The following is a 10,724-nucleotide window of genomic DNA, read 5'->3' as shown; positions in this document are numbered from 1 at the left end:
AAAAAAAAAGAAAACATTTACTTACGCCTTATCCCTAATACAGATATTTAAAGCATGATTTTTTTCTTTATAGTACTGCTTGGGTATCATCACATAAATTTGCTTGCATAGATTTGAATTTTCATTATTTTGAAATTATCCTCCAACATATCCTCTACAACACAGATGTTATTTTAGAGAAGTACCTTTTGTCTCCATATTAACCTATTTCTATAAGAAACAAACTATCGAAGTATGTATACATTTCTGCCTGCTCTCACATTTCTGTCTACTTTTCTTTCATGTATTTTGGCATTATGTTCTTTAAAATGACTAAATCAGTACTACTAGGTTTTCATTATTTAATGTAAATTTCATCTTTATTTACCATTCAAATTTTGATTGTGAAATTTATTTTATCAGATATAACATAAGCAGTCACTGCTTCTTTAATATTTGTTCCAGCATGAGGAAGAAAACATAGACTATAGTTTAATTGTTTTTCATCTTAAATATTTCTTTGCTTTGTGTATACTTGGATGGTTAAACTTTGTTTTGTTTTCTAAACTGGTGACTTTTTAAAAAAATCAGTCCTTGGATTTTCTAAGTAGATAATCCTACTGTATGATAACAATTTTGTCTCTTCCTTGCTAATAGTTACATTTAATTTTAATTTCTGCACCAGGTGTGGCTTCCAGCAAAATGTTGAATAGAAACTGTGATAGTAACATCAAATGTTTTACTACTAATATGACAATTGCTGTAAGTTTGCAAGCCTTCTTTTTAAGGTAAGTTGAACCTGTTTATATTTAATAATTGTAATAAACATTTATAGAATGAATGTATAAGTGAATTCCTTCATAGTGTTTTTTTACTTTAAGTTAATGTATATATATATAAAATGAGGAATAAATGTAATCTGATATGATTAGTCAACTTGATGATATAGAATATGAATTAAATTGGACTCATATTTGCCTTTTTTCTTTCAGTAAAAACACCATTTTCTTATGTCAGCTTTCTCCCAGTACCTTAGTGAATTAAGAACTGAGCTAAAACAGGTTGGAAGTCCCATTTTAAATTCAAATAAAGCATAGACATTCAGACTTGACAACAGACAACGGTAATGACATTTAATGAGATAAATTCAATGAACATAGGTAAATGTCAATAAACGTAAGGTTTTCTACATGGCACAACCCTATACCGGAATCACAGTAACTCAACTGCATTCTCACTTGACAATAATGTCATACAAGTGAATTTGCTGATGACTAGCAAAATTACAAAATGAACCCAAGGCCACTTAATCAAGAGTCACAACAACAAAGAAACCCTAGGAATGAAGGTCAAGGCAGGAGGTTGCAGCTGGCCAGATATGATACCATTTGCCTAATTTTCATGTAGGAATTTGCTACAACAAATAAAATAACTATCTCCTCTTAGTTACTAGAAAAGAAAAGAAAACAACAGGTATTACTTAATCACCATTCTGTGACCATGAAATTAAAATATTTCCTGAATGTATGATTAAAAGAAAGAAGTCTTTAAAAACAGTATTAATCATTCTTATACATTCACAATAGAAGCTCTTAAGTCTGAATTTAAAACACTACTCAGTATTTGCTTAAGAAACACATTTAGACAATATGGCTTTTGACATATCAAAGTTCTATGAGAAAAACGAAGACATCTTTTAATTTTGCTTTAATATCAAATTAACAGAGCAACTTAAAAATTCAATAAGAGCATGGGTTGGTTTGATTCAATAAGTGCTTTCAAAATTCAATCACTTAGGGGCTTCCCTGGTGGCGCAGTGGTTGAGAGCCTGCCTGCCGATTCAGGGGACACGGGGTTCGTGCCCCAGACCGGGAAGATCCCACATGCCCGTGAGCCATGGCCGCTCAGCCTGCGCGTCTGGAGCCTGTGCTCCACAACGGGAGAGGCCACAACAGTGAGAGGCCCGCGTACCGCCAAAAAAAAGAAAAAAAAAAATTCAATCACTTAACTTCCTTTCAGGAGAAACTGTTCATCATCACGGATCTTACTCTAACTTAACTTTTGGAGAAGAAAATGGAAAATCAAACCCATAGCACAGTGGTTATGTAAGATATTTCCTCCTCAGTGTCAGGCAAAGTGCTTTTGCCCTCTCATAACACGTTCTACTTCAACAGATGATTTAACTGGTCCTGTAGGTTTGATGACTGCTCAACACTACAAATTAGAATAGAGAAAAAGGTTTATCTAGAATGAGCATCTCGTTGTCATAGCAACCCTCTCTATGCAATAGTACTTTCTTTTGGCTTTAAATGTGGGGCTATTGATGGGGTCACATCCATGGTTGGATGCAGAGATAGGGGTATTCCCCTACATTCTTTGTATGCAATGGTTTCCTGTCCCTGCAAGTCCAATTTCATATGTTCTCCCTAGAAAAAATGGAGGACTAGATACTGAAAAAAAAAAAAAAAAATGCGATCAATGTTAAAAAAAAAAGAACATCTCATTGTGCAAATGATTTGCACAAAGTATATTATATGCATAGTTCTGTTGAACTAAATCAAAATTTCTGTTGGTCCACTAGGGTCCCAGACATGTTTAAACTATGAAGAAAAGATCTGTAAAGCCAACTAGTAGTGTAAACAACATTGCAAGGGACAGATTTAATCCACTTAAAACAAAAACAAGGCTGTTCAATGACTTTAGCACATTTACTTTACTTAATGAATATTACCAGTGTAAAAGGTTTCCGACCCTCAGAGTTGGTCTCTACACTCTATAACTTTTAGAAAGCCTTTGCTAGCAGTGAATTGACTTACTGCATGCCTTTGAAATATTCTTTATATTCCCAATGAGCTATCCTAGAACACATGGCAACTTAAGGGCCTCTGTGAACCAGAGTTTTGTACTGATCCTAGGCCCAGCAGCATAATTCCCCCCAGCCTGCTACAGTTAGTTGGCCCCCCACTCCTCTACCTTTGGGGTTACTTACTTCTTCTGAATAGCTTCTTGCCTAAATCAGAAAAGGAAAGAGGAAAATAAACATAAGAAAATGCAGCAAACTAGTAAAAGTTATTTTTGGTCAGATATGTATATATAGGCAGAACAAATTTCCAGCTTGTCACATTTTGTATTTCTGTCCATCCTATCCTAAGATTGTGCTATTGAACAGAGGTTCAATATCTGAGTGCAGAGTTGCTGAAAAGATGATTCTAAACCTAAAGATGTAATAATATTCTATCAGAGTGAGGGATGTGGTCTAACAAACTACAAGTATGGCTCAAATTCAGTCTGGGTATGTGGAGCCAAACGGTCACATACCTGACATGTACACACCCCCAAAAAATGAGTATTTAGCTATTTAGATATCAAGAGTTAAATTCCCAGTCAGATATTTCTAATAGATACATAAGTATAATGTCAACTACATAAAATAAAAAGCAAAATGAAATAAGATGACAAGTTAATTAAATTATAATTTTGTCCAAAAGGGGTCTCTATATTTCAAAATCTCCTGGATGATTTATATGTAGTTAGGGTTGGGTTATATATGGGAATGTAAGATAAAGAACATAGTTATACTTGATTCTCCAGGGAAGGTGCAGATGCTCCAGGAAAGACCTCAGGCACAGACAGTGGACAGATACTGGTTAAGTGCCTACTGGGTGCCAAGCGCTGTGCATGTGTGTGGTCCTGGATGGGCCCTGCCCTTATGGGGTTTGCAGTCTCTCCTTCTGAGAAGCCCTCAAATTATCAGAGAGGTTCACAAAGGTGGTGCCCACTCTGATCACACTCCATACCCCAAATTCTTATGCAGTCTCAAGCATCTCTTCCAGAGGGAACACATCCTTGACTAACCCCTCCTTTACTCCCAGCTCCTGCCTCCACAGGAAAATGTGCTGAAACACAAAGGCCACAAGAAACAGCCTGCAGAAAACGATTGCTTAATAAGTACAGTAGGCACTGGAGAGGGAATACTCACTGGTATTGAAGATGTGTTGTTATTATTGCCATTTTTCTTAAACTCTGCATTAAAAAAAAAAAAAAGAAGAACAGAGAAATAGAACATTCCACTTCCCTGAAGCCAAACAAACTGTGCATATAAAACCCAAATCATAATAGAAATTGTTTCTTACATCTTCTGAGTGTAAGATGGCATCTTCCTGTAGTACCATGTTTCGAGCAGCCTGACCTAGCAGCTGGAAGACAAAAATAAAATGGTAATAATCAAAACTTCCAAACTTCCTGTAATCTCTCTGCAGCTGTTATACCACCACCCTTTCTCCGTGCCCACCCCCCCACCCCATACAAATATAAACCCTCCAAATGTAAAGGAGGATAATTTCCCATTTGGTCATGTTGAAAATCCATTTCATTGTCACTACGGCAGTTCTGGCATGGGCTCGACATCTGTTCTGAAGGCCACAGCCTGAGAAATCAAGTCCTCCGTAACTGCTGAGTTTATTAATCAAGTGCTGAGAGGCAAAGTCTGCGAAAACAAACTCTGGCTCCACAAGCCCGGTGAGAACCTAACTTCTGATTCTTTAAAGGCAAACTTGAGATTTGGGGTGGTTTGAGAGGAGTGAGAGGGCAGGAGTTAGGATAGGGCTTTAAAGGACAGAAGGAAGGTAGCTGTTGAGAAATGGAATGAGAGACACAGAGGGGGTAAAAAGGCCTGGGGAGAAGCTTGGGCTTTCAAGTGGGAAACCACCGTGTAAAGGATGGCCAGATGGAGCTGGGGAAGAGAAAGAAAGAAGTGCGGCAGCAGACTTTGATGAGTTCCCTGATAGCTGGGCCCTGAGGCCAAGAGAGAAAGGCTGAGTGAGCTCTGTTTCAGCTGGGTGGCCTGTGCTCAGCAGATCTGCCTCCTCACAGAGAGGCAAGAAGAGATCAACAGAGGTTTCTGGCCTCCTGTGGCACCCTGTTCCTGGCAGACATGCAGTCCAACCATGTAAAGGGAGCTACTGTTATGTGTGTCCTACCAACCCTCCCTGTTCCCTTGGGTCAGAGAGATTCTGGTGAAAGGGGGACAAATGACTTCAAATTAACCAGGACACCAGCACTGTTCCAGCCTCCAGATTCCTTCCCTCACAGCAACTTTTATTTATTTTTCTTTTTAACTTTAAAAATTAACACAACTTGGGACTTCCCTGGTGGCGCAGTGGTTAAGAATCCACCTGACAGGGCTTCCCTAGTGGCACAGTGGTTGAGAGTCCGCCTGCCAATGCAGGGGACACGGGTTCGTGCCCCGGTGCGGGAAGATCCCACATGCCGCGGAGCAGCCGGGCCCGTGAGCCATGGCCGCTGAGCCTGTGCTCCGCAATGGGAGAGGCCACAACAGTAAGAGGCCCGCGTACCGCAAAACAAAAAACAAAAAACGAAAATAAGAATCTACCTGACAATGCAGGGGACATGGGTTCGAGCCCTGGTCTGGGAAGATCCCACATGCTGTGGAGCAACTAAGCCCATGCACCACAACTACTGAGCCCTCATGCCACAACTACAGAAGCCCACGTGCCTAGAGCCCGTGCTCTGCAACAAGAGCAGCCACCACAAAGAGAAGCATGCACACCGCAACCAAGAGTAGCCCCCGCTCGCCACAAGTAGAGAAAGCCCGCGCAGGGCAACAAAGACCCAAAGCAGACAAAAATAAATAAATAAAAATAAATAAATGTACAAAATAAAAATAAAACTTTACATGCTTCTAAAGGCAAAACAATAAAATAAGACCTATCCAGCCTCTTCCCCTCCCCGGTATCTCTCCCCTATGCATAAATATTTTTTAAATTAATTTTTGGTTTATCTTTCCATTGTTCCTTTACAAACAATGGACATATGTATATATTCTGCCCCCTTTACATAAAATGTAACCTACCATATGCGCTCTTCTGCACCCTGCTCTTTTCACTTGATAATATCTACTGAGATGGATCTGCAGCAGTATATACTGAATCTCCACCTTGTTCTTCCAGGGCTGCTGAGCACTCCACTGAATAGATGTCTCATAAGGTTATTCAACCAGTCCTCCGCTATAGACTTTGGGGCTGTTTCCAGTCTTTTGCTGTTGGAAGTAGTGCTACAAAAAATACCTCATAGTTCTTTGTATCTTTTTGCCATCATGTCTTTGGATAGACTCAGAATCTTGATTGTGACTGCTGGATCAGAGGGTTTTAATTTTGCTACATGTTGCCACCCACCCCCCATTAAGGTTATACCATTTTGCATTCCCACCCACCAGGTATGAGAGTTCCTGTTCCCTCCTTGTGGCCACTTTTAAGTGACAAACTCCAAACTCCTATGGATGGTGACTGACAAACCGATGGCAGAAAAGAAAGAGTTCTAACAGAATCTTCCTCATTCAGTCAACAAATAGTTACTAAGCGCTTATGAGCCAGTAAGAGACATAGCCCCCATCCTTACAGGGCTCACAGGCTGGGATGACAAAGAAGACAAAGGTACTACAATACCTTGTGGTAAGTGCTGAGGGGGAAGCACTGAATGCCCTGGGAGTTCGGGGGGCAGGAGTGATTAACCCATTACTGGCTAGGTGCTCAGGGAAGGCTTCCTAAAAGAAGTGACTTCTGAGACCTAACGGCTGCTGTTTAGAATTCCGAAGTAATATAATGTTACAAAAAAGTGGCATGATCAGATTTACTGTTTTAGAATGTGGTAAACAGGATGGACTAGACAGGGGACTAAAGGCAGAGAGACAGGTTAGGAGAACACTGCAGTATTCCAGGCGAGCAATGAGAGTGACCTGAACCACAGAAGTGGCAGTTAAAAAAGGGGGCACGGGGGGCTTGAGAGGTATTTAGAAGATAGGCTTGACGGGACCTGTGATGGCCTGGAATGCAGGGGCTGTTGGAATGTAGGGCCAAGGCCTTTTCTGTGATGACAGATGAAGTCATTGACATTGTGCATCATTTTCTTACATAAACCAACCACACACGTAACGTATCACCTAAGATTTCCAGTTTCAGTTTCCTTAAAGTGGAACATCTTAAATACACCTGTAAAACCACCTGAGTACAGAATCTTTTTAGATTTCAGTGAACTTCCTCCCAGGCTTGGACCACTGTCTTGCTCATAGTTAACTCAATACCAGTTTGTCTTGGTACTTCTCTTCAACAAGTATTGCTAATTTTCAACGTAGTTTTCATAGCAACAGCAACCCTCTTTTTTTCTGCACTCATATTTCATCATTTCCCACATCATCCCATGAAACAATGTAGTTGCAATAGCAAGCACAAGTGCCTTACACAGGCTTAGGAAAAAACTACAACGAACCCTTACCAAGCACACAATTCACCTGGAGGAGCAGAAGCGCAGGTGTGCACAAGAGGAGCGTATTAGGCACAAGCATTCTTTGTGCCATGGACATAAGTTGGTATGATTTCCTCACTTTGTGCTCCAGTCACACCAGCCTCCCTGCATTCCTTACGTACATTCCCATCTCAAGGCCTCTGCATTTGCCACATCCTCGACGTGGAACTGCCTCCAGATGTCCATATGGTTTGCTCCCTCACTTCATTCAAGCATCTGCTCGAATGCTACCTCCTCAGAAAGCCCTTCCCTGACCACCCTATTTAGGGAAAACCCTTTCAGCACTCTCTATTCCCAGCTTTATTTTTCTTCATAGCATTTACTACCACCTTTTTTGTGTTTCATTTTTTTGTCTGTCTCTTCACTAAAATGGAAGTTTTCTAAGTACAGGGACTTACTTAGACGTTGGTTTTGTGTGCCAACGTCTCCCTTGTACCTAGAACAGTTCCTGGCACATTTGTGTACCAACGTCTCCCTTGTACCTAGAACAGTTCCTGGCACATAGCAGACACTCTGTAAATATGTGTTAAGTGGATGCTGTGAAATGAGTGTTTTACACATGGAAATTGTCAGTTTCTCAAACAAAATAGCTATCTGGAGACTGCTGAAGAGAGAAGCAATGCTCTGTGGGCTCAGAAGGATTGAAAATCAGTAAGACACTCCCATAACCTCAGAGCCTAGTAAAGGAAATGGCAAAAATACGTAACTACAGAAAAATACAATATGGTATGTGGTAAGTGTCATGTAAGAGATCCAGTAAAAAAGAAAAAGTTTAGACTTGAGATATGTGTCAACTCTGTCCCAGAAAGTTGGACTGGCTTCAGCTTAACTCAATCCACACCGCTTACTGAGCACCCTGTCTAAATCGACTACAGAAGAAGCCCTCATGAAAAATACACGAGGAGCAGGAGCGGGAAGCAGCAAGCCATATCAGGGCAGTCAATGGTGGCACTGTGGCTTTTTGGCCACTTCATCTAGCTAGCGGCCGTGAGAAGTGACGTCATAGAGTATGGGCTTAGAACCTGTCTGCCTAGGTTTGAATCCTAGCTCTACCCCTTCCTAGCTACTGTGGGACCCTGGACAAGTGAAATTCCTCTCTGTAAGAAAAGTACCTCCTTTATTAGTGATTGTGAAGACTTAATGAATTAAACGACATAACACACACTTTTTTTTTTTGAAAAGCTGAAATAGAATCTAAAAATCATGAAAAGGAGAAGGAAGCAGGTATGTCTACCACTAAAACTGACAAAGCAACTTCTGTGCAACCAAGGCAAAAAGTGAAACACAATAAGTTGCGTAATTCTTATTTGGTAAAAGGCAACACAACAATTCTTCAAAAAAGATAAACTTTCCTCTGATACTGAATCCTAAAATGAGTATACCATGTGGACCTCATACAAAGCATATCTGGGATCATCAGATCAGTGACTTCAACAATAGTATTATGGTAAACGCAAACACTTTTTGTTTTTTTTTAATTAATTAATTTATTTATTTTTGGCTGCGTTGGGTCTTTGTTGCTGCGCACGGGCTTTCTCTCGTTGCAGCGAGCGGGGGCTACTCTTCGTTGTGGTGTGTGGGCTTCTCATTGTGATGGCTTCTCTTGTTGCGGAGCATGGGCTCTAGGCACACAGGCTTCAGTAGTTGTGGCATGTGGGCCCAGTAATTGTGGCTCGCAGGCTCTAGAGCACAGGCTCAGTAGTTGTGGCACACGGGCTTAGTTGCTCCGTGGCATGTGGGATCTTCCCGGACCAGGGCTCAAACCCGTGTCCCCTGCATTGGCAGGCAGATTCTTACCCACTGCACCACCAGGGAAGTCCCGCAAACACTTTTTTCATTCAGCTGTTTCTTGCAGCCACTATCAATAGAAGCTAAGGACATAACATGAAAGCTAATTTTGTAAGGATAATTCTACTGGACCTTAAACTAATATAAATAAAGCTGCTTTGAACATTCATATACAAATGTGAAGGCTTGCAAACATATTATGTTTGCTAATGCAACTACATAACAATGAAATAATAAGTGATGAAACATGAGTAAAAAAAGAGTGGGAGAGAAAGAGGTGCTACTGTTATGAAAACTAACTTGAAAATCAAAACTACTTCTTGAAAATAAGTAGCTAAGTTACACTGCTACTGAGTTAATTATGAGCAAGACAATGGCCTACAGGAGAAAGTCATAGAAATCTAAAGACTCTGTCCCCAGATTGTTTTACAAGTGTACTCAAGATGTCTTCCACTTTAAAGACTCCAAACCTGGACATCTTAGATGACACATTATGTGCATGGCTGCTTTATGTAACAAAATGATGTATATGTTTTCTTTTCTCCTGGTTAAAACCTAGAAGTTGAAAGCCTGGGTCATTAGACCCATTTTGTTTGTCCAATCACCTGCCTCGTGGGCATTTGGATTGTCTCCAGTTTGGTGCTATTATGGATAAATGTGCTATGAACATGTTCAAATCTTTGTGTGGACATATATTTTCATTTCACTTGGGTGAATACCTCAGGATACAATGGATAGGTCCTTTTTTGGAGAGAGACAGTGTACACATATAAAGCTTGCTGGTGTGACAAGCTATCAAATAATCCCATACACGGAATCAGCCAGAGGATGATGAGGGGAAAATCACGGCAAAGGAGAAAGCTAATCTAAGAAACAGAAAACCAAGAATGTGGCCAGAAAGACAAGTCAGAAAAGAATAAATCTGTGGACAGACGATGCATAAAAGTGTGGAATCTGGAATGTTGAGGGCAAAACCACGCGGAATTTAGGGGCCGAAAGAGACAGATCTTCACTAGAGACAACTCTGAGAAACAAATGAGGAACTCGTTAGGACCACTATCTCATCCGTCGTCTGCGGCGATCTCTGCTTTGAAGCACCGATTCCCATCATTTCGTTTCTTCCCCCACCGCCTCCATTGCCCCCCGGCTCACAGGACCGCTAATCCTACCCAGAGACTACACACCCCAGAATGCAACACGCGCCCTCCGGAACGAGGTCTTCTCCCTTCGCCACTAGTTCACGGACTACAATTCCCAGGATGCAACACGACCCTCTTCCCACGGCTATGGAAGTCGAGTCTCCCGGTATTAAGCCCGGAGAGTCCACTCCCAGCTCACCTCGGAGCTCCGGGAGCCCTTCAGCACCTGCTTGGTGAGCGCGATCACGTCAGTACCACAGGTGTTCACCTTCTCCGTGAGAAGCCCCTTCACAGACTGACCGAATCGCGCTTGCGAATCCGGGGCCCCAGTCGCCATCACTTCAACCAGTGAACGCCTCCCCACGGGCGATGGCGAGTCGCAGGGGCCAAAAGATGAGCAAAGCGAAAGGAGGCGGGGTCTTTTTTTTCCTACCATGGGAAAAGGAAGGGACGCATGCGCGTAGCGGAGGGTGAGCTTTGCTAACTTTAAATTCATTT

The 10,724-nt window shown here is 41.5% G+C and overlaps 1 protein-coding gene across 2 annotated transcripts; it reads right to left on the bottom strand.

The window, feature by feature from the left end:
• Window positions 1–1,097: 1,097 nt before the first annotated feature.
• BORCS7 (BLOC-1 related complex subunit 7) lies at window positions 1,098–10,583 on the bottom strand. 2 transcript variants are annotated; one of them, XM_082673470.1, is made up of 5 exons: window positions 10,426–10,583; window positions 4,113–4,175; window positions 3,959–4,002; window positions 2,969–2,989; window positions 1,098–2,193 (listed from the first exon to the last, which is right to left on the bottom strand). In XM_082673470.1, exons 1-5 carry the CDS (start codon window positions 10,561–10,563, stop codon window positions 2,142–2,144), a joined length of 318 nt encoding a protein of 105 aa, XP_082529596.1. In that variant the 5' UTR covers window positions 10,564–10,583; the 3' UTR covers window positions 1,098–2,141. The 2 variants fall into 2 exon arrangements, with proteins under 2 accessions (XP_082529596.1, XP_082529595.1); XM_082673469.1 differs by having other exon boundaries at window positions 1,098–1,953.
• Window positions 10,584–10,724: the final 141 nt, after the last annotated feature.

This window comes from Grampus griseus, assembly GCF_964374135.1.
Source record: "Grampus griseus genome assembly, chromosome: 16".
Taxonomy (NCBI): domain Eukaryota; kingdom Metazoa; phylum Chordata; class Mammalia; order Artiodactyla; family Delphinidae; genus Grampus; species Grampus griseus.
The sequence above is the reverse complement of the archived record's forward strand: the minus strand, read 5'-3'. Positions and strand labels throughout refer to the sequence as shown.